Here is a 26,670-nt window from a genome sequence, read left to right on the forward strand (position 1 = left end):
GCACATCTATGTGCAAAAATTCAAAGTCTGCGGAAACGCGGCTTCTCCTACGTCCTCCTGTTAGCTGTAGCATTAGCCGCATGTAACGCTCGGTTCTATCCCCCCTCGATAAAAATTTGTCAGTGTGAGATCACTGATCTAAGCCCATTGGCTCGTTGTGGCAAGCCCTGCAGCTCATGTTGAAATTTCCGAGACGCATGCTGAGCAACTGACCAATAACGACAGAGCGGATCGGCAGACCAATCAGAGCAGACTTGGCCCACGTGGGGTCTAACAGTAGGGGCTCAACAGAGCGTAGCTGTCGGACTCAAAGCGTAGAAGGAGCAAGGAGGAGCAGTACATGAAAACAGACACTTTTTACGAACTTTAGCTATTGTGAACGTACAAAAGTAAGTACATCGATTAAATATACGAACCCCAAAAAGGGCATAATATGGGCTCTTTAAACTTACTCTGTCACATTTTTTGTATTTTTATTATTTATTCCTTGTAAGTGTTATTTAACACGCACTGTGTGGAAATATATAAAAAAAATGTGGATAAATCAAACATTTAAATAAACGGCTAACGGGTTGTAGATGCTTCAATTTTATCCAATTTGTCTTTTCACATTTTTTGGGGAGCTTGTATAGTCTTACTTTCAATGACAGATACACACAGTCAAAACCATGTACACCCCACACATATGGAGACATGAGACACATACATACATGTAACATGCAGAGAGGCCACCTGCAGAGGTACAGTCAGTGCATCAGGTTTTAAGCTGCACACAGCTGCATGCTCGTGCAGTGTGCACACAGACAAACATCCATCCTTCTTGCACACATGCACACAAACCCACACTTGAATGGGCATTGATTATATTAGCCCGGGGGTTTGGAGAGCATGTCTCAGACACAGGGTTAACTAATAAACTGTCAACTGATGGTTTCCACGCACATGCACACAAATGCACTAGCGCAGGCACTCACACACACACACGCTGTAATGGCATTGATCGTGAGTAGTCAGGGGGTTTGGAGACTGCGTCAGAGAGCCCTCTTTATGCTCTGAGCTCCTCAGACAATCTCTTGACTACTGGTGGTCCTTTAAAGTGGAAATGCTTCTGAATTGGGCGGCTTGCTTTAATAAAAGTTAAATAAAGAGAACACTTGAGGGCAGAGTATAGATCACAAGATGCTGGGATCTGGATACTCTTGGTAGAGTAGTTGTTTTTTCAGAGGAAAGGTAAAGGATTTATCATGGAGTAAATCTAGTATGCATTCCATGTGCCTGGTACCTTTCTTAATGCAAGGAGGTAACATGTTTTTTTCCCTTTAAATTCTTATCAGTGTTCTAAATGAAGCTTCAAAAAGTGACTTTTCTTTTTTGAAACAACAGATCTAATTATAAAGGAAATCATGAAAAAGGAAAATAAGCTTGTTAAATTCATGGCCTCTCCTTGGGACACCATCATATTTTGTCTGTCGTTATTTCCTCTCTTTTCTTCTTCTCAGCACTTTATTACCATCTCCCTGTTAATCCTCCCCCACCTCCCTTCTCTTCATGGCATTGTGCCTCACCCTTCCTAATGGTTATTGACTAAAGAAAGATAGAAGAGAGAAACTGTAGACTCATGCACACAGACGCACTCAAGGCTGTGTTATTATTATTTTTTTTATTTTACTAAGAGAGCTGCTGCAATGGTGATACCTTCTAATAGATGTAAATCTATCACCGCCATGTGACTCTTTGTCTTGTATATCAAAGTCATCACTCAGCCGTGACTTTATGTGATCAAGTAAAGACTAGATAATGTTTTTTAAAGAGCAAACAGTATTTTAAACGGTAAATAATGTTTGTCATATAAACTGCAGCATCAGCATCATTGGACACTATGCAGGAAATGCAGAAGACTTCATATCAGCCTTTCGGATGGTGAAGAAAGTCAGCACTGCCAATAATAAGTTATTCACGTTATGGTAAACCCTGGTAAAGCCTTTTTCTTTTTATTGAAAACTCAGGATGAAACAGATAAGGAAATGGCAATCACTAATAAGACGCAATCTTCAAGCATTTGCTGCTATCTGCAGCATTGTTTTCCAAAAGGTCTTAGTTTCTGCCTGTGAACAGTAAAATAGAACCCCAGAGTTTTCAAGCTGAACAAGTATCAGCATGGTTTCAAATAGTCTCAGTCTCTTAATTGTCAGAGAAAGTTAGATGCTAGGCCTAAACAAAGATACCAAAAAAAAGGAAAATATAAAAGTGTTGATTTAACCTCATGCAACCAGTTGTTATTCTGGTTTACAATGTGTCACCCTTTTTACATCACATATAACAGTGGATATATGTAACTGCTCTGGAAGTCACACTGTAGTTAACATCTTGTTACTGTAGAATTTTTTTTATGAACTTTTACCTAAAAAAAAATAGGGATACAGATTTAATTTTTGGTTAATTGCCAACTTTAAAATTTGGAGACACTTGTGTTTAAACACCGAAATCAACAAGTGTGTTTGATGCTACAGCACACACTTCTTCAGCAGCTACTTGATCATAACTAAAACAGCAGTGCCTGGTGTAACCTTTTTTTTTTTAAGATTTTATTTTTGGGCTTTTTGGGCCACTAATGAGCTGAAAATCAGGGAGCGAGAATGGGGAATGACATGCGGGAAAGGAGACACAGGTGGGATTTGAACCTGGGCCGCCCGCTTAGAAGACTATAGCCTCCATACAGGGATTAAAGTTCTCCGTCGCTACGACGGATTTCTGTCAATTTCAAACTTGTTATATTTTGAGTCAGTGTCAATCAGACAAAAACAGTCAAGCAGAATGTGGGTTAATGACAAACGTGCAAACTGCTGTTTTTAATGTCAGGCATTTATCTGAACCCTGTAACACAAGAGTAGTTTTGCGTCTGTGTGGCATTTCAGTGTAGGCTGCAGTCAGAACCTTTATCTGTTACGTAAAGTCGGCTCAGTGTTTAGGAGGCTTTTATTGTGGTAGCGAACATCAGCGTGCACTGCCCGTCATGTCCAGACTTTTTTTTTAGGCTCCCGTGCGCAATTTATTTACCTCCAAAAAGCCTCATTTGAATTATTTATTCCTTAGATAGAAAACACCTATTCAATTTTTTGTATTTTCTTTTTTAACTTGTTTTATACGTTGAGAATTTTCAGTCAAAATTGTTTTTTCTGCTTTAATCCCTGCTCCATATGGGGCTCGGACCAACCACTGAGCCACCAGCGCCCCACCTGGTGTAACTTTTGACCATGCAATCAAACTTACTTGTCTTTTGTTTATTAAAGAAGTGTCTGGTCCTCAGAAACCTCAAAATGTTAAATTATATTCTTCTGTTGTTTCCTTGAAAATATTGACAATGATCCCCTGTTGAGATAATTACCAGCAATGACCACTGTCGGGTTTTTCAAATGATTTCTTGATTAATAATGACATGCAGGCAAACTTTGAAGACAAACCCATGATGTGGTGTCCTGTGGCTGCTTCACTGTTATAGTAAGACTTTTAATGAGAAGCAGCAGCTGTGAGACTTTAAGTTTGCAGGAGCAGTTATTGAATTCAACTCTTTCACAATGCGAAAAAGAGCAGAAAGGAAGTTTATCAGTTTGAAGTTCGTTCAATAGCATAAAATTACGCTGGGTTGCATGCATTCATCATTTTACTGCAAATCCCTATAAAGCATTGAAAGACTGAGTCCAGCATAGGAATGGCAGACCCCACCACTGCCGATAAGTACTGCTATGCAGAGAGATTATTATTCATCATAAATACAGTGAGTGGCTAGTGCAGAAAATGTTAAACATATTTCAGATTACAAATTAGGTTCACTTTAGGGGAATCCAAAGGATTGGAACATTGAGCTGAGGCCAGGCATTTTGAGAAGTATTCTATGACAAGTTATTCATACAAAGTTAAAATAGTCCTTACACTCTGAATGAGTTACTTTGTGGCTATACATAGTTAAAAGTATCCCATGTGCATATAGAGCACAGAACTGTTGTCTGAGTAAAAGTGTTAAGGTTCAGTATGGAGGCAATCGTAATAGTTATATCACAAGATAAGTACTGACTGCTTATGTTAGGTTTTCTTTAAATGTTACTTAACTTTTGAGGCTTGAAGTGGTGGTCGGTTCAACTTCCACAGCTTGCGGTTCAATTAGTAGACATCCAGACAATGTCTTTAATCATGTGAGTTTCAAAGAAAGAACTTCAACAGAAGCCCAAACAAACTCTCTCACATTCATTCCTCTTCACACACCAGCACTTGACCAGAGAGTGTTTTGTACCTGCAGGGCCACTGTGCCCACTAACTGCGTCCAACCTTGAACGGGCAGGTGCAGCTGGACAGTTGCTACCCAGGAGAGGTGTTGCCATGCCTAGAATTGTAAAAAGCTGCCTGTCTCCCATAGTTAGCTCAACTGTCTGAATATAAGTGTGTCCTCTCCAGCTTGGAAATAACATCATTATCACTTTTCAGCAGAGTCTTCCCTTCCTGCCCCTCAGAGGTGTGGATTTTTATTTTATTTTTTATATTTTCTGCGTGTAAGAGGAACTTTCTTAATCTGCTGTCATGATGGATGGGTTTTACATTTTCCCTCACAGGGTCTCCTTTCAAATTTCAACTTCCCATTTCAGCTTTTTTTTATAAAGTATAAAAAGGCCGAGGATATTATGTAAACTCATTGCACCTTTGATGAAATAAATAGTCTGCAGAACTCTGTGAAAGCATTAAGGCTACATGTCATTCATTTTAAGACCTGAGAGGTTTTCTCATCCTGTTGCCTTGAAAACTAAACATCAGAGGGAATTTCCTCCAGACTCGAAAATAAACAGGGCTCCTCCATGTTTGCAAAGAGAGCAAGAAATTGATGTTTGGCAGAGGTGAACTAAAGTCTAACAGGATTCTATGGGAGTTCTATGATACACCTGAACTACCACATAAGTATTCAAATAGTGTGCAGTAAATGAGGTTATTTCCAATCACAACATTATTGCATTGCAAGTTCTGCGGCCACACCACTTTCAAGAACTTTTTCCCTGAAAACCATGAACTGTTCTTTAAAAAGCTATTGGGATTATTTGTCTTTTTAGTCATATTTGGAGTTACACATGTATGCAGACAAAGCAGAAAACTCACTTGTTTGGTTGAGATCTATGACTCAACATGATTTGTTTTATGTTGCCCCAAATTGAACAGGGACTAGTCAGTCAAATGGAATAAAGTACAAAGGAGATGTCATTGAAAATCTTAATGAAGTCAAACCCAACAGAACATGAAAAAAAAGGAAATTCATAAAGCCGTACTTTTCATGCCAGAGATGAATAAATTCAACAACTATATTAGCAGATTGACGTAGCACTGTACCAAACTGACAGACAAGCATTAAAACTTGTTCAAAAGCTACATCACATTTGGAAAAGGTCACCAAGCATTCAGCGAAACCCAACAATGGCTGTCTCCCACTACAGATGTTATTATAATTTCAGTTGATTAGACTTTTACAACTGGATGACTGGCTAATTTCCACTTGTACCATCTATTATCTACTCCCATTCACATAGCAGAGGCTGATGTCTCCAGATTACCTCACACATAAGTAGGCAAATGCTTTTTACTAATGAGCCTTGAAAAGCAAATGTCACCAAAGATACCAGACAACAAATTCAACTCAGAGACAATTAATAATTTGACAGCATAGATTGACTGACCTGTAAACTAGTGTGTCATCTCCAGAGCTGTTGTACTGGACCTGGAACATTCTGACTCCAGATGTAGGAGTCTGACTGCTCCATCTTATGAGTGCAGAGTTTCCTGTCAGTTCCACCAATGAAACCCTCCGGTCTCCGCCTCTGCTCTCATTGTTAGGCAGTGCAACCTTAGAGGAAGTTAAGATGTCAGACGGGGCGGGTTCCGAGGATGGGTCTCGACTACGGCTTGTGCTGTTAGCCAGATGGGGCATCGCCGTGACAACTAGCTCCACCCTTCCTGTTGATTCGCCTGCTGCGTTGGAGGCAATGCAGGTGAAGTTTCCTGAATCCTTCAGGGAAGTAACATTGATCTCCAGGCTTCCATTCGGGAAAACCAATGTTCTGAAACAAATCAAGATATATAATAATATAAATAATAGTTCATAAATAAACAAAAATTCAAATGCAACAACAAAGTAAGAAACATACAGGGTGCTTTACATAAGTTCAGGCAGATTTTCTTTTTCATCTTTAATTATTTTCCCTCTAATCTTTAATTTTTAATATTCCCCCTCAAAGTCACATCTGTTGGCTCCTAGCCACTGAGCTAAGATCCAATTTTAGTTCTGACGAGAGCAGGCTGATACTTGGGTTGGCAGTCAGAAATGTATTTAAAACAGGCCAGCACATCTCGCCCAACATCTAGTTTAATTAATTAAGACATATTGTCTTCTGTGAACAAAGTGTTGATTTTAAATTTAACTCCTATCTAGTTCACACCACGGTTACGCAAGCGCTCCTTCTCTGTCACCCACACAGGAGCTAATCACTAATCAGTGTACTCCTTATTTGCCCATTTAGTAACACCTGTGCATAGCTGCCTGCAGCACTTGATGCTAATGCCAACTTCCAGCCAAAGCATCCATCCAGACACTCTGTCCAAAATCAATGCAATGACTGCCAGGCTGAGTGGCTATGTTGCTGTTGTGGGCTTCATCCAAAATAGCAGAGAAAACTCAAAGCTGTATTTGCCAAATATACAAATGTTCTTCACAAACTTAGCAGCATTTTCTGAGAATTAATCTAAACATACAATAAGAAATGCCAAATTAATAATATAAGGAATTAAAGGGCTGGGAAATTATCTTTCAACGTACTTGAGTAAGCCAATCGGGTTACCAGAAGGAAATATGAGAATGAGGTGATACCCCTCTGATCTAGGAGTGGCTAACACAAGTCATATACCTATGTCCTCCTACTACTATAGCCAATAAGACAAAAGTTGCGAGACGCACTGTATTTTTAACTTGGTGCCACATTGGCTCATAGCACTGAGCTGGAGTATTATAATTACAAAAGCCCTTTTTTTGGGTTGTCAGAATTCAGACATAATTTAATGCTGTGTAGGGCTCTCAGTGGTCAAGTTATATGTTTCCTTACTTAATACTATACCTTAAAATGTCAAGAAATGATACAATCCATTGTCCTAAAATGTTCTATAATTAATCAAACATGGCTTTAGGTCGAAAAGAAAAATCTTAATACCTTGAGCCATTGGATATAAGTCGCCCCTCAGGGCTGATCCAGTGGACTTCTGGCTCTGGGTCGCCGTTTGCTTTGCACTTAAGGCTTGCAGGCTGGCCTTCCATAGCTACAGTATGAGGTGACTTACGGGTTAGAACTGGTGGGTCACAGATAAACTCCTAGAAGGTAAAAAAAATCAAAGGTCAGTCTTATTGAACTCACAAGACCACTACTTTTTTTCTTTCCTTTATTCAAAAGCATGTCATTTCAGTTTGAAAGCATTGAAACCTGTAGTGCAACAAACCAGAACACTCTAATAGGGCACAACTACAATGAGTCAGGGAGCGCTTTGTCGGTCAACACCGCACCTGGCATTCAGTATGTTGGGGGATTTTGACAGATTTGTTGAACAGGACATGGCAGACCTGGGCCTTTATGAGAGCACAAAGCAGCATGAGCTGTTAACTGTTGTGTTAATACCAGAGGATGAGGACACACACACAGGCCTCCCTCCTCCTACACCAGATTCACCTCTGGGAGATGCCTGCTCAAACCCTGCATGGGCCTACAGAGAACTGTATGATGCCCAATACAAATACAAAGCATAAGCATTGCTGCAGTGACCATAATTCATTTGTGCATCACAATATTTCATACAGTGGCCTCTGCATATTCATTGGGTACATGGGCAAGTGGAGTTAGAGAAGCTACAGTACAAGAGTCAATCTCAGTCAAGTCTGTTTAAGAATATTTGCTCAAATGTAATGTGTAAAAAGGCAATGCCTGCCTGCCTACACTTTACACTTGAAAAGGGAGTAAGAGATGACACTGATTGGTTTGACTGTTACTATGTCCAAAACACAACTAATGCAGTCACTTTGTACCCTGCACTTTACTTTTCAACTAGATCGTGTAGCTTTTAACCAGCAATAAGTAGATGGATACACCTTTAAGGCCTTTGCATCATATGCTTTGAACCACATGTGTATAGGTTGTATCCAAGAAATATACAGGCATAGCAATTTCCATAGCAAGCACTGACTATCTAAAAGCAGGGTGGGTTTTTGAGGGAAAGCCTTACAAAATGTAAGTGTGAAACCATAAAATCAACTCTCAAATTGATAGACCATTCCCTTGAAATAATATTGGAAAGAAATCCCACAATTATTTCTTATCATAGCAAATGTTAAAAAATCTAAACGTCACCTCTTCAGGTATAGTCCAGAAATATTTGGCACTGAGGTCGGGTGGAGAGGCGCATGTCTCAAGGTCATCTTCTCTTGTCAGTCTCCTTAACCACAGAAGTTCACAGTTACAGTGAAGAGGGTTGCCACCAAAACTCAACACAAGGGAGGTGAGGGGAGAGCCTCTGGACTTGGCATAAACTGGGATTCTCAGGAACAACGGGTCCGGGGGAATTTTCTTTAGCTTGTTGGATGTCATGTCTAGCCTGTGAAAGTGAGCGTAGGGAGAAGTTGAAGGATGGGCAAGAGGAGAGAGGGAGAAAGAGACAGGCATATCATCATTAGATCAACAGAGTTCTTTACAGTTAGTCTGTATGCAATTAGTACGTGGATCTGTCTCGGCACACATCCTCTGCTCATTCCATATCCATTTACTCTGTTTATCCACTTACCTTGCCAGTTTGTGTAGGTTGGTGAATACACCTTGGGGAACATTTTCTATGAGGTTGTGATCCATATTTAGGGTATTAACATTGGTTAGCCGCCCAATCGTGTCCCAGGGCACCTCTGCAAGGTTATTGTAGCTAAGGTCGAGATCCTCCAGTGTGGACAGGAAATCATCAAAAGCATGGGGAGCTATGGCGTGGAGCTGGTTGTTGGCCAGGATCAGGTGACGAAGGTTCGCCAAGCCTTTGAAATGGTCATCCTAATTGATAAAAAATGTAAAATGCAAATATCAGCATCACACAAATATCTTTCCCATAAGCTTATAAATAGGCTATCTTACATTGTAGCTCTGTCCCCAGTCTAAACTGAGGATCCTTCATCTGTTTATCAGTCCAATGCTCTGTTTGACTTTTCAAATCAATTTACCATCATTAATCCATCCAGGCATTCCTCCATCAGTCTTACCTTGATCACAGTTATTCTGTTAGAGTCTAAGTGCAGGGCTCTGAGTCGCCGCAGGTCACTGAAAGCTGAAGGGAGAATCTGACTAATGGTGTTTCTGGACAGGGTCAGATGTAGCAGGCTGGTCATGTTGGCAAAGTCCTTTCTTCGGACAGCTGAAAGTGAATGGATTTAACACAAAGTCAATTGTATAAAGTCAATTTTAAATTGCTAGGATATTACATTAGTACAAAACTGTGGAAAAATATGAGTCTGTAGATGAATATGCAATATTTAAGATTGAATGCACACATTTGTAATGTGGTGTGGCTCCTTTTAATAGTATTGTCCTTGTAACATAATGTTTGTTAAGGCAACCATGGGACTTATTTCATATAAATCCTTTTTCATTTTACATGAACAAGGGCACACCTACTTACTAATGATGCAGCAATACAACTTTTTAAGCTCGGATAGCGATCCAGTACCTGGGCTTTGTGTATATGCCAATGTCCATGTTATACTGATACCTATACAGATCGGATACCAGTTATAAATTAACCATCTGTTTACCTCTCTATGACGATGAGACTGGGGATCACTTATACTGTATGTAATGCAGAATCTGGATTTCCCAACTTTGTATAACAACATTTAAAAAGTGAACCCTACTTGACTATGAGCTGCATTGTATGTGCAAACTGCTTAGCCTTTGTTATTAGTAACCTCAATGCTATGTTGGCTCTGTCTAGCAAAGTGCACAGGTCTACCAGCACACTAATGACAGTGATGTAGTACATGAGCGTGCTTGCCGTAAACACAGAATAGCATAGAACTGAAGTGAAAAGATTTACCTCATTGTCGCTGATACCCGATCTAGCTTTTTGAGTCAGTATCGGACATATCCAAATCCAGGATTGGGTGGGTGCATCTCTACTAGTTACCATCTAGCTTCTGGGCTGGACCCAATGAGTATTTATTTAAAACTTACTTTTTAGCAACATACACTAAGGACCTGTATTGATAGCAGAGATATACTGGTTTTCTACAAAATAAGATAGAGAATATTCTGTTTTTCATATTTGTAGTGCTGATATTGAAATGGACAAAACAGTGTTACTTTAATTACTGCATTAGGGTGATATTGCTCACGGTCTTACTTTCTATCTTTCTGGACCATATGAAAGACGTCTCTTATTCAGGATGTGTGTCTTTTGTTTTGGCGGACTGAAGGATAGAATTTCTTTCATGTCAAGCCTTGGAAGATTATTTAACTGCCTTGGTGAGAGCTAATGGGAATCCAGATTATAATAGAACGGATGAAGCAATACTTCAGTTCTTAAAAATAAGTACATTTCACACAAAGTATCCAAGAGAAGTGGAGATGATGAGTCATGAATAATATTTTGTAGACTGAAGTACAAGGCCCCCAAAAAGTAAAAAAAAAAAAAGAAATATGAAAATTAATGTCATGAGACATGGGAAATATTACAAACAACATGTAGAGACAAACCAAAAAGAAAAGTGACCCAGGGAAACATTCATTTCCAAGTGTTGTGTATATACAGTAGCTCTACATCCGGTCTCATAAAACCTCTACGTCCTGTACATTTGCGTTTTAATCTTAATTTTATTGATGTGTTTTTACTTTGTTGTTTTTATCCCTGCTTTGTAAGGTGACCTTCAGCCTTTTTGAAAGGCGTCTTTAAATGAAATGTATTATTATTATAGCTGATTATAAAACCTATAGCATGTTGCTTTATATACATCTGAATCACTCTACTTAATGCATCCAATGTGTCATTCAAATTCCTGTAGTATTAAACCTGTCCAATCATCGGTTGCACATCTGCTATAACAATGTAACTATTCACTTGCCAATGCTTCTGCTGATCAATATCAAAGCATTTTATCAACCGTATATTAAACCCTGTATTCATCTGTAGATGGTGACAGTAAATATATATTATAATGGTGTGACAAAATCATAAAACTTGTCCCCAAGCCCTGCCTTTATTTCCAGTGATATAAAACATTGTAGAAACTGGCAGGTATGTCACCTGTTATAAAGTTCTCCTGAAGCCGTAGCTCCACTGTGCGTCGGTCAATGGCAGCAGGAACAAACAGCAAGCCTGTTTTGGAGCAGAGGATAGCAAGCGATGGCGAGAGGCTCTGGCACATACAGCGTTTCGGACACGGCTGCCCCTTGCATGCTGCTGCCAGCAACAGCAAAGAGATCCAAAGCCGTTCCATTATCCTCCACTTGGAACAGGGCAACTGAAAGACAGGATGAAACGAGCAATTAATTGAAGGTGATACAAAGCTTGTGTCACTACGGAGAAAGCAACAGGCAGAGAGTAGAAACCCAGGGTGCAACGATTGATCTGCAGAGAAACTAGATCAGTCACAAAATAAATAAACTCTTTGAACATATCATCTTAAATGACAATTTCAATGCACCTGGAACAACATGTTTTTATTTTGTCATTACCTTTAGTGGAAAGACGTTTTAAAACAGGAACTATCTAAATAATACGGATCAAGTGACAAGTAAGTTTAAGCAACTAAAAATACAAATTGTATATTCAGTGTTGTGCTTCACTGTTCACTGTGTGTTAGGCAAACAAACCCATATCTTTGTAGCATTGTAAGTTGGTTAGTCTGCTTCCCACAATACACTGAGCTTGTTAATGTCTGTGTAACTTAGGTCAATTCAATAATTATTTGTATTGCTCAGAAGCACAATTTGCCTCAGGGCTTTATAGCTGACAAACAGCTGGCAGTGAGCTATAATATCTCGACTCCAGCCGTGATGCAGGGGACATTAAAGGAGTAATGTGAGATCAAATCTCACACTGTGGTCTTGTATAATGCTTTCACTGCCTTTTCATGCTGGGCAAAATTGAAAGCAGTAGTTGCTCTCTCATTTTTTGTTTTGTTTTGTTTTGAAAAACAGAGTGCATCTTTTTTTATTTATTTGCCTTTTACAAATTTAAGCAATTATACCCAAGCACTTCAAAACACAAAAACTAACCTTTAGTAGTGCAATATTGTTGGTGGTGTAAAGTACATAAAATGATGTGATTTTTGCTAAACCACTTCAGATACTTATATTTATTTACCATTTCTGCAACTTGTTCCAGTACTAGTATACAATTTAAAAACGTGGAAGATGAGTTTGAGGAACAGACATTGAACTTCTCAAAGCTGTACTGAAATATCAAATGCAGTATGAAAGTGGGGTATAATACATGATAAGCTGGCATATGACAGAGGCACACATGGCTACATTTCCTTACTGATGCTTTTTTCATATTTTGGGGAAATGCAATAGGTAGGTGTGGAGTGCTAATGGTCAATTCAGTTTCAGTGCACAGTCTGCAAGAATTGCGAAAGAATCCTGTTTTAGTTCAGAGTAAGGCAATCATTCCAGCAAACCAAATGGATTTGTATTCTGTGCCTTGCTTGTATCTCTTATCTACAGTTGTTTGTATACTGAAGGCTTTTTAAAGGTCATAAAAAAAAGTTGCAGCTTTGTGTTTTGTCTGTAGCCTGAAATGTGATGACTCCCTTTGTCTTACCAAATACAAACACCTCTGAGTATTCTAGAGCCGTTGTTTAATATGCGTAGTGCAAATAAGCAGGCGTGCTGGGCATGGAAACACTTGGCACTCAGGAGACATACACAATTTGACACCATTTCATCAAAAACTGTCAAATATTTCTTTCAAATTTACATCGGTTCACCTCCAACTTTCCTCACTTCGCACCTTATTCAAATTAAACATGTCATCCCAAAAGAATTGACAAAAAGCAGCAACTTGAGTGTCCCATTTAGGATTGTAATAGATGTTGATCGCTGTCTGAGATATGAAGTTGTAGAACAGACTAAAGGATAACTTTAGAGGCAAAATTGCATCTTTAATAAAACAAATGTTGAAGCAGCCGGCTATGCATGGTATTCAATCTTGTATTTTATTGTATTGTCCGATTCAACTAGAGTAGCTATTGAAGGCTTGTCATGGGTGTGAACCTTAATAACTTAAATGGGGTTTTCTTTTCCTTCTCTAAAATGTCTAGAAAACAAAAAACAAAAAAATCAGCTTTGAGTTGAAACTTGCAAAAATAGGTTGTACATTAGGTCAAATAAATTTACCTGGACAACATGAATTTAACACAAATACCAATTCAAATGGTCAACTACTCTTTGTGGACTGACTTGTCTTTTTTGCACATGTTGTAATATATTAACTAACCATATCACAGTTAAACCAGAAGGCTAAATATGAAACCATCTCCCAGTCTTTGTACATCACAGACACGACTCGAAACCCATGGCGTGATGCATGTGTGTACCAATGGGCAGCAGTATATTAGCCTCCTGAGTTTGACCACCAGGCCAATCAATAGCATTGAGCTTGTATTCAATAGATGCCCCACGAACAGTACTTCCCTACTACGCTGCTCCCTTGATATTCCCCAAAAAAAACCCTTAACAGAACATTTTATCAAAGGATGGGAATATACTACAGCATCACACGATAAAAATACCCAGTGTTGCTACCCTCTTTATCTTCATTTCCCTGCTTACGATCCAGTAAAGCGAATCTGCAGAGTATATAAATAAACAAACAAACAAAAATGGATGCAATCTTATGAGCCAGGTAATAATAGACATGCTGTTATTTGATACTTCATGTTCTCCATCCTCCCACACTGTGGAGCGCAGAGCAGAAACAATGATAAGCTATAACTTACGCACACACACTTCAGATCTCCTAACAGCCTTTCCATCGTATTACTTCAACAATTTTGTCTGTCTTTCAACATATGTCTCTCCATTTTTCTTGATGATTCCCTGAGCTTTAGATTCCCATCCAATTTCCCTCATATAACACATTATTCACCTGTTTCTCAGTCATACTCAGGTCTATGTCTATTCACTCTATACTCACTCAATCATACCTATTTTCATACCCATGCGCATAGATCATATACAACAGACCTTCCCATATAATATATATTCCAATCTCCTTGTCACTCCATCCATGCCCTCTTAACTTTGCTATTTTTTAATTTAGTCCATAGCTGTCCATCATCCTCTGTAACTAATGGATTTTCTTTCATCCCGAGTCATTTTTCTCAATTTCTGTCCCTCAACCCTCATTTGGCTGTTGTTACTGTCTTCTGACCTACCTCTCTGCTATTCTTCCCTTTGTCCCCTTCTCAAAATCTTTGTTTATGTATCACTTTTCCTAATGAGAATGTCATTCTGATTGCTAATCTCCCCCAAACAACCTTGCTATTTTCATTTCCATACTGTTCTCATTAACATCCATCTTGCACCCCCTTCCATTTATTCATATTTGTCATCTCTCAAGCTGTGCTTACTTTGTGTTTTACCCTTCATCATCTATCCATCACCCCGTCTCACTCATTTGATGAGGGCTGTATTGTCAATCTCTAATGTGTTTGCGTGGCAGCAATTGGTACTAAGGTGATTTGAAACGCATACATCCTTCACTTGGACCACCCACTCATCCCATTTTCCAGTGTACAGTCTGCATCTACAGCATAATAGCTCTTCTATTTAACACATTTAGGCACACCTGACTTGGTTCTCCCACGCATCCAGACTATGTGTGTTTTGGAGGCTATTCAATTATGGACATTTAGTTATTTTGAGTAATTCAGTGAGGGCGATGGCAATCATCCACCTACTGTTACTCACTGGCATGCTTGTTCAACTATGGATAGCTAATAAAACAACAACAACAACAACAACAACAACAACAACAACAACAAAAACAGGTCCTGTGCTGTCTGACCTTTGGACCAGTCAAATTGGGCCATTGAGGTCATTGTAAAAAGCTTGGCAGTTCTGTCCTATAGCTCAATGTAGCTCGCCCAGTTTGGACCAGCCACTGCCAGGGGACAGATGATATAAATGTGAAGTAACAAAAATTGCATAAAAATATCTGAAAATCTCAATCAATAATCAATGATATCACATGGGTAAATATTCGACCAACCAAGTTCACAGTTTTACAGTAAGCTACATCCCTGAACAAGACTTTCCATTTCGTAGCATGAGTATTGACTGAAGTGAAAGCAAAATTGGTCTTAGTTTGCCTCCACTGCAATGTGTTTTAACTTGTCTTTGACTTAACTTTGATGGTTCTAATGACAGCCCATGATAGGTGTATCCATCAATTTGTTTTGGTTTTGTTAATAAAGCTATTAGTCATATAAAGTGTACATGAGAAAAGGGCTTTCTGCTTCATACTGTATGTGGGTGACATACAGTAGGGGCAAAGTTATGTGGGTCACATTGGTCAAAATTAGAATGACCACAGTGGTAAACACAATTCTGCCTGAAGTACACTGCTATGTTAAACCTATCTCTGGCCACCATAAAACAGACTTTGTCTTTGTAAGATCAAAGTCGTGGGGCACTGCACTTATTATGCAGCAACATATCTTGGTGGCCAAACATTATGCAACGAAAGAAACCCACTCAGTACCAATTTCTGGCAAACACAACTGGGGTCTCCAAGGAACCCACTGTCAAACCTAGTTACAGCTCATAAATCAGAAAACCTATTTGGTATCATCTAGGGAAACCTCCCACTTCTGATTCCACTTTCTAGTGTATGATGGATAATGCTGAGACAGGTGGCACCAGTTTTGGCCAATGGGTAAGCATCCGTAGCCACTTCAGTACCTTGAGTTTCAACAACATTGAGTTTCAGCACCTAACTATATTAAAGCGTGCTGACTGATGCCTGAAATACCATATCATTCCAAGCCAACACAAACTCAACTGCAGATTTGAAATCTGAAAATTTGTAATTTTGCATGATGATTTAAGAAAGCTTTGACTAAAAGAAAACAAAGTAAAACAGGTCTTGAGAAAGCTGCCAGTTTGTACAACACTAAAAGAGCTGAAACATCAGTTTTAGCTAACAAATGAATAGCACATTGCATTGCATCATCACATTAGCCCAGTAAAACCATTGCAAAGAAATGTAATCTATCTGTATTCTATTTAGACACTCATTGTGCTAATTTGAAATAATTAATGTCATTCATGTCTGAAGGTTAGATGTAGCAGACATCATACACCATCCTGCTGCAGTAATTACACAGGGATCCTCTGCATTGACATTCATTGTCTACAAGTGCGTGTTAAAGCTTTCAGAAAAGCATTGACAATGTCTCCAGCAAAGACAAATGTGTATGTCTCTATATGATTATCTTGAAAAGTAAGGCACAAACACATACTGACAGTCTTTTTGTATTGCGTGACAGTTTGATCTCTGCTTTGCATTTATGAATCAGTCAGCTTCTGCCAGGCAGTTTATTTGCAATGTGTTTACGGCAGATATTGTTGCAGACATGAAAGCTTTATTGCTATGTGTGCTGGGGTTTTGTTGCACTATTTTAAAGAGAATGGTCATTAGTTTTGGAAAGAAAAGGCAAGAGATACAAAAGCGACTTGAAACACAGTTATAGGTGATTTTGCTTCGGAGGAAAGTAACACAGTAGCACAATTTCAAGTCCTTTCACCTCCATAAATACTGTAGACTTCTGTAGAAACCAGTGTTCAGCCAACTCTCCGAAGACACCCCACAACTCCATTTTCACGGGGAAAAATATCCTTCACAGGTCATATCGACTCTACCTGTGAAGATTAAAGACAGCCCCTTGAGCTCCTTACTCTATATTTCTTCACTACTTCACACCCAATCAATGCACCCAAGAATGCGTCTTTGCTAATGTGTTCATTGTAAATACAGCAAACTGTAATGCTTCAGTGTTTGAAGGACCCTGTTTGAAGCACCAATGAGCTTGAGTCACCTTCGGATCAGAGCAGAATTTCCTCTGATAAAGGCTGCGCTCTCCGTGCCAAAAAGAACAAGATGTGATAAAACAAGCCCTAAAGCCAGGTACCGTTCCTTTATTTAGTTGCATACATAATGACTTAGAAAAAGACAGCAGCAATGTTTACAGCGTTCACATTAAAGAATATTAGATCAAAAGCTAAATTTGAGAAGTGGTAAGATTTAGATGAGCAGATATCAGAAGAAAGGAACTTAAAAACAAAAACATTTAGCAAAATCCCCCTCTGAGAAATAAGCAACACACACACACACACACACACACACACACACACACACACACACACACACACACACACACACACACACACACACACACACACACACACACACACACACACACACACACACACACACTCAGTAAATAGGCTTATAAGAGGAATGGAGGTAAAAGACGAATGAAAGACTGAAGAGAAATGATCACAGAAAAGTCGGAAGACAGAAAGGGGAAATAATACAGGAGGTAGTAGCAGTAAATGAGGAAGAAATATTCAGGGAGTTAGAAGATAATGAGGTGAAAAGTAGGAGGATAATTACTATGGTTTGAAGACATAAGGAAATACTCAGGGTGTAGCCTTAGTTTTATATTTCTTAAGCTGCTCCCCACAGTTCAACTCAGTTAGTCTAGACAGGCAAAAAAAAAAACATTTTCAAGGAACGGCGATGTCCTGTGGGAGACACTCTTGGTCACCTGGTGGTATGACCCACATGCTCTGCTAATACCGCAGACTGATGGGATTATGAGAATCATTTTTCAAATCACATTCAAAGTTCCAGATATGAGTTCAGCTTCTCTCCCCCGTGCCCCTCCCCTCACTCACCACAGTTTGCTATCCCTGGCTTAACAAGCCATGATTGTGATCTATGAGTGAGCAAATGTCATCTGGTTTTCTGCCTTGATTTCCCATTGAAAGATACCTTTAGAATCAAGGCCCGTATTTTCTCCATGCAAATCCAGGCTATGTGATGTTATGGATTTCAAAAGCATCTAATTGACTGTATAGGCCTCTGGTGATAATTTGTACTCTCTGTCTGGCAACCTTTGATCTCACATTCAGAAAGACTTGCCCCCTGCTGAGTTGGCACTCTCTTAACATGAAAAAATATACGTTACTCTATGTATTACCATAATGTCCATATCATCTGATTTATACAGAAAATGTATGATGTGAAGACAACAACATATATTATCATATAATTTGAATAGCCTGGAAACAAAAGCACCTTTTTTTTGGATGATTTGAGTTCTTGCATTACCAACAAACAAAATAACAGATGGCAGCCATAATGACTGTGTCCAAATGCAACCTTTAACTGGAGATATTTAGCAAAGTTGGCTGTGTCTCTCTGTGAGAAATGATGGGATTTGCATATGAAGTTGGATCAAATTTCAAGGAATACTTGCTTTTGAGAGGTGTGGTTTTTAGACCAACGTGTTCCTACTGGAATCCTACAGCATGTGGATGCTTTACGACCAGCATCGATTCTGTATAAAATCGACTATTTTCTCTTAAATTTTGCATTCAACACAGAATAAATCAGATGTATAGAACATAAATACTGATATATTGCTCTTTTATCGAAGCCATAGTTGATATATTGTTGCTGTATCACCTTCAGCCTACTTCTGTGTGCTATCATTCATTACATTATAATTGGAAATAATCCAATGATGTGATCTTTGCACTCAGTAGCAGCAATTCATCCATGTCTGCATTTGTGTGTGTGCATGCATGTTTGTGTGTGTGTGTGTGTGTGTGTGTGTGTGTGTGTGTGTGTGTGTGTGTGTGTGTGTGTGTGTGTGTGTGTGCGTGCGTGTGTGTGTGTGTGTGTGTGTTCTGGCCCCATACTTATGCAGTGTCCAGCCTGCTTTCCCAGAGTACACTGCACCTCACAATGGAGATGGATTACCCTGTCAGCTTCCTTGCAGAACCACTGCGGAGTGCCTTATGTGTATAATTGACTGTATCTGTGTGAGAGCATGACCATGTTTTCAGGAACATGTGCACACGTGCTCTCCGAGGGTTAAGTTTGCACATATGCAAACTGTTTTAACACATACATTATACCGTGGATATGTGTGTGTGTGTGTGTGTACATGCACCTCTCTTTCTGCAGTAAGAACCCTGGGTTATTAAGGACCTCGAAAGCAGGATCATCCATCTGCTGCGCACACACACAAACATACTGTACAGTACAAAAACACACACACTGAAAGTTCATTCAAATTAGGTTTCGGTGTGTTAGTGTGTGTGCGTGTGTGTGCGCGCGTGTGTGTGTGTATATATGTACTGTATCCCTGTGTTGGGTTTTAAGTGTACAAGCTGTGCTGCAGCTTAATCTCGGTATTATACTGTCAGAATGGTGAAATGGAACAGTTTCTGCTGTCACATAAACAAATATGTTAAATTTAAGTAAATCAAAACAAAACCTCTGGGTATTCCTGTCTGACTTTCTCAATAATTACACCTCACTATGGCACACTCTTGGAATAGATGGAGGGAAAGTAAAATTCAGAAAATAAAAAAATAAAAAATGCATTACCATTAAATTAAGTGAATAAACAGGTGCAGGCCATTACAAAAAAATGGTAATTGTAACCTAAAGCAGAAAAAAGGTGCTCGTACAGAATGGAGTTTCATTCGAAAAACCAGTGGTGAAGGCAAAGCTTTTATTGGCTGCATTAAACTTTGGTGGGGGCCTGTAACTTAGCAACAGCCAATGACACACGGATGGTAACAGTGAAGAGGTGGGAAGAATATCTTTTTGTGTGTGTATGTGTGTGTTATGGTTGAGGGGGTGTTGTGAGAGTGTGTGTGTGTGGGGGCTGTGAGAAAGTGCAAGATTGGTTCGGAGAACTCGTAAGTAATGAATGTGGAGTGTTTCCGTCAGAGAGGGTGAACGTGGAGAAGCGAGACTGCACGCATTTGTGGTGCAAAAAAAGTGCAGGAACAGTGTAGTGGTGCATACTTTATTGTTGTCCAAGATACATATTGCACCCACTTGTCCTTTCGAAAACAAAACAACAACCCTAATGTGCTGCCAGGACTCAAGCTCAGAGGGGGAACTTTTACATGGGCACGTTTAAAAAAAAATAAAAAATACAAACAAATACAAATACAGCCATTTTGTCTAATTGTAACTTTCTACATAATCTGTGGGACGCTTAAGGAACTCCCAGGCTATATCCAGAGTCCATCGTCACATGGGGTTAAACATGTTTGGCTGTGTCATGATTCTAAAACTCACATCTGAGGGAATTTTGCAGCAGGCTCTTTAGGGCACCAGCAGAGCATTGCATACATCATAACCTGTGATAATGTGATTTAAGTATTTAAGCAAGTTGAATTAAAAGGCCTTTACTGCCGTTGGGGAATTTACCTTGCACCCAGAGCATGGCACCATAATTGAAAAAAGACATCAACTACCATACAAGACGGTAGAACACAGTCCAAACTGTCTAGGATAGGATAGGATAGTACTTCATTGATCCCCAGAGGGGAAATTCGGGCGTTACAGCAGCACAGACAAGAAAGCTCAGATACACATTAAACAGAATAGATAAGATAAATAAAAATAAAAATAAAAATAAAAATAAAAATAAAAATAAAAATAAAAATAAAAATGAAAATAAAAATAAAAATAAAAATAAAAACAGAGGGTATATCCAGTACAAAATGAATGATGAAGTTAACTGGGGGGAATTGAGAATTGAGACAGTATTTGCAGAGAATGACAAGATAAAGTGACAAGTAAAGTGACTTGGTATGATTAATAGCAGCAAGTAATGTAAACAGCAGAGAAGAGAGGCAGTGTTGTACCACAGTAATGCAGAGTGCAGTTATATAATATAATGTAGTATAATATAATATAGTGCAATATGAACAATATAGTGTAATATAATTAAATGTTATATAATATGGACTAATATAATAAAAATATATAGAATGTACAGTATATATGTATATATATATTGACCTAAATAATAATGATAATGGGGCGCGCTGGTGGCGCAGTGGTAGGGCGTGCGTCCCATGTGTTAAGACTCTCGTCTCGAGCGATAGGCCCGGGTTTGCTTCCACCCGTGGCCCCTTTCCACATGCCATTCCCCGCTCTCTCTCCCTGGTTTCCGACTCTATCCACTGTCCTCTCTCTGCATTAAAGGCACGAAAAGCCCAAAATAAATCTTTAAAAAAAAAATAATAATAATAATAACAATACAATGATAATAATGAAGCAGGTCATGTGGGTATTGTTTTATGGCAGTGAAGTTTAGTGTCAGACTATTATTGTTGTCATAGGCTGCTGTTGTACAATCTAATGGCAGTGGGCACAAACTCTGTTTTGCACCTGGGGGGGGGGATGAGGCGTTGGCTGAAGGAGCTGCCCATCTGCCACAGCTCACCATGTAGAGGGTGAGAGGAGTTATCCAGGATGGATAAGATTTTGTCCTTCATCCTCCTCTCAGCCACTGTCTCCAAACTGTCCAGATAAAGACCCACTACAGGGCGGGCCTTCCTCACCAGCTTGTTCAGCCTGTTTGCCTCACCAGTCTTGATACCACCCCAACAGCATGCCACAGCAAAGAAGAGGGCACTGGCCACCACAGACTGGTAGAAGGTCTTCAGGAGTCTGTTGCAAACACTGAACGATCTGAGTCTCCTCAGGAAGAACATCCTGCTCTGTCCCTTCCTGAAGAGGGCGTCAGAGTTGTGAGACCAGTCCAGTTGATTGTTGATGTGGACCCCTCTCTTCTGAAGAGAGCGAAGAGAAAAGGCGCCAGAACAGTTCCTTGAGGTACTCCTGTGTTGCCCGTCACTACATCAGAGACACAGCCGTCGACTCTGACATACTGTGGCCGGCCCGTGAGGTAGTTGAAGATCCAGGCTGAGATGTCAGGGCGCAGCTGCATATCCAGCAGTTTGTCCCTCAGGAGGCAGGGCTGGATAGTGTTGAAAGCACTGGAGAAGTCAAAGAACATGACTCTCACAGTGCTTCCCTTCATCTCCAGGTGTGACAGGGCTTTGTGGGTCTGGAAGATGATAGCATCCTCCACACCAATGTGCCTCTGATATGCAAACTGTCTATTGTCATGCAGGTGCCTGAAGGGAGGGAGCAGGGGGATGAGGGTGAGGGTGGGCTGTCCTTTGAAGCTGCTGATGAGGAGCTGAGAGAGGGGGGAGGGAGGTGGTCAGGACCTTGATGGGAGGAAGAGCAGAGTCTCCAGCAGAGGCGTGAATGGGGGCTGAGGTGGTGGGGGGAGACCTGACCCACTATTTGAGCTCACTGGGTCGGGGGATGTGTCAAACCTATTGAAAAATAGGTTCAACTCAGCAGCAAATACTGGGTCTCCTTTAATTCTGGGTTCCGGCCTGCTGCAGCCCATCATCTAGTTCATGCCATTCCACACCTCCTTTGAGTTGTTCTGTCCCATCTTGGCCTCAATCCTGTCCTTGTAGTTGTTCTTGGCCTCTCTCAGCTTCTTCTTTAACTCCTTTTGAACAGCCTTGAGCTCCTCACGATCCCTAGTCATGAAGGCCCTCTTCTTTCTGTTGAGGAGAGCTTTAATGTCTTTATTGATCCATGGTTTGTTATTTGAGAAGCAGCGGACCTTTTTGGTAGGGACTATGGTGTCCTCACAGAAACGGATGTAATCTGTAATACAGTGAGAGAGGCCTTCAATGTCATCACCATATTCCTCCTAAAACAGTTCCCAGTCTGTGACATTGAGGCTCTCCTGCAGGGCCTCCTCTGTATCCTGAGACCAAACCTTCAAAGTCCTTGTGTTGGCCCTCTGCTGCTTCACCAGGGGCCTGTAGGTGGTCTCAAGGTGGATGAGGTTGGGATTACACCATTTAGAGTTAATAAAGACAGCAAGACCTCCTCCTCTCTTCTTACCGCTCTCTCTCCCCCTGTCCGCTCGTACCAGCGTGAAGCCGGCCAGATCGATGTGACTGTCCGGTATATTCCCATGTAGCCATGTCTCCGTGAAGCAAAGTAAACTGCACTCCCTGTAGACACTCTTGCTGTTTACTAAAGCTGTAAGTTTGTCCGCTTTGTTGGTGAGTGACCTGACGTTCCCCATGATGACCGACGGTAGAAAGGGTTTAAATTTCCAGTCTCTCTCGATCCGCTCCCTGACTTTAGCGCCGGCTTTCTTCCCCCGGCGGACACCTCTCCATAACTCCTCAGGGATGCGTGTAGGAGGAACACCGGCTCCATGCCGGAAGCTCAGTAGTTCCTCACGAGTGTACGTGATCATTCCAACAGTAGAAAAAAAGTCCCGAAAGAAACACGTAATTCCACGAGTAATACCGCAACTAAAACGCTGCAGCAGTGTCCAACAATAAACACCGAAACAGTGCAAAAATACTTAATAAAAGCAAGAAAATATATGAACTAAAGAAAAAAAGAGTCGGAGCTGCTGCAACAGGCTGCCAACTCTCAGCGCCCGTAGAGGGTTTTTTTTCCCTCTTTTTTGACCTGCAATGAGGTCATGTTGCCTGACAGTAAAGCAGCGCTCAAGGCCACATTTATTTTACTCTCCACCTTTTCTTGGGTTATAAACAAGTTTAAACACAAGTTAAAAAAACAACTTGTACCCGTTTTCTACAGTGCGGCACTGTTAATTGTGCTATACAGTAGGTTAACAGGGTATTTACTCCTGACACAGAATAAGTAGCAAAAAGTGCTAAATCAGGTTCCCTTCTCCAGCCTTTAATCAAACGTTCTGTCATATTTCTAGATCATCAGTAAAACACATACTTTCATACACGGCCACTAGGCCAACAAATCAACAAGTTTATCCCTGTGACAACTGAGCAAACATCAACATCTATAATTTTTTATGTCAACATCTATAATTTTTTAATCAAGCTGTAGATGTTTTTCTGCACCACTGGGAACTAACTGTATTTATGATTTGATTTGAAAATAGGAACGACAGTGTAAAACAAGTTTTTGATCGTACAAAGACTATTTCAAACTTTCAAATTAAGTTTACATCAGCCAGCGTGTGCTCTTATTTACAGAAACATTTGAGCAAAATCTTGATGAAACGTATGATTCATGAGATATTTTTTGTGGACATTTTCTATTAGAAGTGTTTGTCTGACATTGAAGTGCTCAAACTGGCTCCGACTTTGGTCTGAACATCAACACTGTGGTAGTTCAAAGTACATTTCTCAAGGCCCCGGGAGAAACCCAACAAAAATCATGGATAAGCTTCTTTTAACCTTTCTCTCCCACAACTTGTTCTAATTTTCATTTGTCACACACTTGGAGCAGACAGCAGGGTAGGGGGGAAGCGGGGGCAGGGGGGCAAACCCCTGTGCCAGCAATGATGTGCCCCGCCAAAGTGTCCTCAAACAAGAGAGCCAATCCCTGTTGGCTCCAGCCGTGCTGTTCTGTGGCTGACCCTGACCTTCCTGTGTAGGAGGACAAGAGAGCAGACATTTTCTCTTTGGGGAGCAGTATTATTATAGCCTGGGAGGTGTGCTGCTCCCCTTTTGAAATCAATGGAGAAAAAAAAAAGTGTGTTAGTTCTGCTTCTTGGCAGAGGAGCAGCTGCCTCAGCTCTAACCTCAGAAACAGGGCGATATATCTTTCAGAGAGCTGACTGCCTTATTCCAACTTGACCTTTTCCAGAACTCATTCCCAATCCTTAGGCAAAACACATCTGTTCACACAGATAGGGATTAAAGAATGCCATCATAGCTATAACATGTTAGCCTTAAAAATCTTGTGCAGGCAACATTTTTTAAGACTATAGATAAGATGTCTACATGCATGCTGTGTCTTGTACTCTCCACCTTTTAGATTCTTTGTTCCAAACTAAGTTTTGATTTATAACTAACAGGCTCTCATGCTCTTTGCTTTTCACATTTGTGGGCTGGTCATCACTTGGTCTAAGTGAACATAATCCCACATGTTTATGACGTTTTTATGCTGAGCTGAGTAAACTCCCATCATAAATATGTAATGTTCTGAATCAGACCTCTTGTAGCTTCCGGCTAAGTAACACCAATTGGCTTCTTCACAAGCTTCCAAAGGTTTGCACTGGTCTGGAAAAAAATAGTTTTCATCCTTTTCACTTGGACTTAGCATAAGGTGCAGATATTTTAACATTTAAATTGGCACCCTTCGAAAAATCCAAGGCCCTATAAAAAGTCTGTGTAACTGAGGAATGCAATTGCCATGTTTGATCTGAATATAGTCTTTCTCTTGTGTGCTTAGCAGCTGTGTGCAAATGTGTTTTATTTTAATCTTACACTGTATACTGGTGAGCTGTCTTTACCAGGTCTCCTTCAAATAAGAAAACAATCTTTGACTTCCTGGTCAAATAAAGGTCAAATAGACTAGATTCATAAAAGTTTCCTTTTTTTTTTCTCTAAACCTTTTTCTACCTCACATATTTTCTTCAAAGTGTTGCACGAGTTGAAAATTAAAGTGAACCCAGTTTTTAATTACAACAGAATGGAATTGTTCCTCTGACGACTGTTTAAAAATAGGATCTTTTCATTTGAATTGAGAAATTGGAAAAGTCATATTTACAGTCTGCTAATGAATCTCTTCTAATTTTATTTTGCCCCATAAAATACAGCTACAACCACATTGATTGTATTCCTCCTTAAACACCTATGAAAAGACAAATTCCCCCGTGTACAGCAGGCCAACACAGTGACACACATAATCCTGTGTTTTACAAGTCAGTTAGCAGGCATTATTCAAGAAGTACATTACTTCTGACACTGCTTTGCTTTGGAATGAAAGGTTGTGTATTGATCAATACAGTTTCATATACATGCGTCAGATTTCCTATACAAATGTGTTTGGCAGAGTGTAAAACATGTGGCAACGATTTTGATCATGTTTCCAATAATATACCGCACTCTGAAACTGAAATGTCCCTACACAACAGACTTAAGGAAGCAAACATGTCTTTTCGCTCTGCCGTGTTTTTTTGCTATATTACTCATCTTCTGGATTTTGTGCTATAGTGGTATAGTAATAGTGGTTGGCAAACAAATACGAGGATTACTGCCACCTGAATTTGGGGGAGTGGATACTTCCATGAGTGACTGCCTTTTTCGCCCACTCAGACGTATTCATCATATGACTGTATGCATTGAACCATGACATCAGAATCGTGACAGATCAGGATGAATACGTATACGTTACGCCCTGAAGGCACTATGAGCCTTCAGAAGTGAAGACGAAGCTAAAGAGGTGCCACCAAATAAGAAATAATATTCCCTCAGCAGAGGCAAAGCAAACATAAGACAAGTGGCTTAGAAAAGTTAGTAATTTCACAGCCCAATGCACTCTTTGTTGGCCGTCTTTTTACAGAGGAATTTGAGGAAAGACTTGGCGTGTGTTGTTCTGTCCGCCAGAAAATACAAGGATTTTGGCAAGCTATGTAAATCGGCAGCATACAGTAGATCATTTAGTTTTTTGTGACAAGGACACGCAAGATAGCCTCCT

The 26,670-nt window shown here is 40.0% G+C and overlaps 1 protein-coding gene across 4 annotated transcripts in view; it reads right to left on the reverse strand.

Annotated features, from left to right (window-relative positions):
- Nucleotides 1-26,670, reverse strand: part of zgc:172282 (leucine-rich repeat and fibronectin type III domain-containing protein 1-like protein) — a 166,502-nt gene that overhangs the window by 52,154 nt on the left and 87,678 nt on the right. For all 4 annotated transcript variants that reach the window (XM_065960391.1, XM_065960392.1, XM_065960390.1 and 1 more), the window contains 6 exons: nucleotides 11,347-11,563; nucleotides 9,311-9,462; nucleotides 8,851-9,104; nucleotides 8,421-8,664; nucleotides 7,236-7,393; nucleotides 5,712-6,092 (listed from right to left, as the gene is read on the reverse strand). In XM_065960391.1, the coding sequence (XP_065816463.1) occupies nucleotides 5,712-6,092; nucleotides 7,236-7,393; nucleotides 8,421-8,664; nucleotides 8,851-9,104; nucleotides 9,311-9,462; nucleotides 11,347-11,539 (1,382 nt within the window). In that variant the 5' untranslated portion in view covers nucleotides 11,540-11,563. The remainder of the gene's footprint in view (nucleotides 1-5,711; nucleotides 6,093-7,235; nucleotides 7,394-8,420; nucleotides 8,665-8,850; nucleotides 9,105-9,310; nucleotides 9,463-11,346; nucleotides 11,564-26,670) is intronic.

The sequence above is a fragment of the Labrus bergylta genome, chromosome 11 (assembly GCF_963930695.1).
Source record: "Labrus bergylta chromosome 11, fLabBer1.1, whole genome shotgun sequence".
In the NCBI taxonomy this organism is placed as follows: domain Eukaryota; kingdom Metazoa; phylum Chordata; class Actinopteri; order Labriformes; family Labridae; genus Labrus; species Labrus bergylta.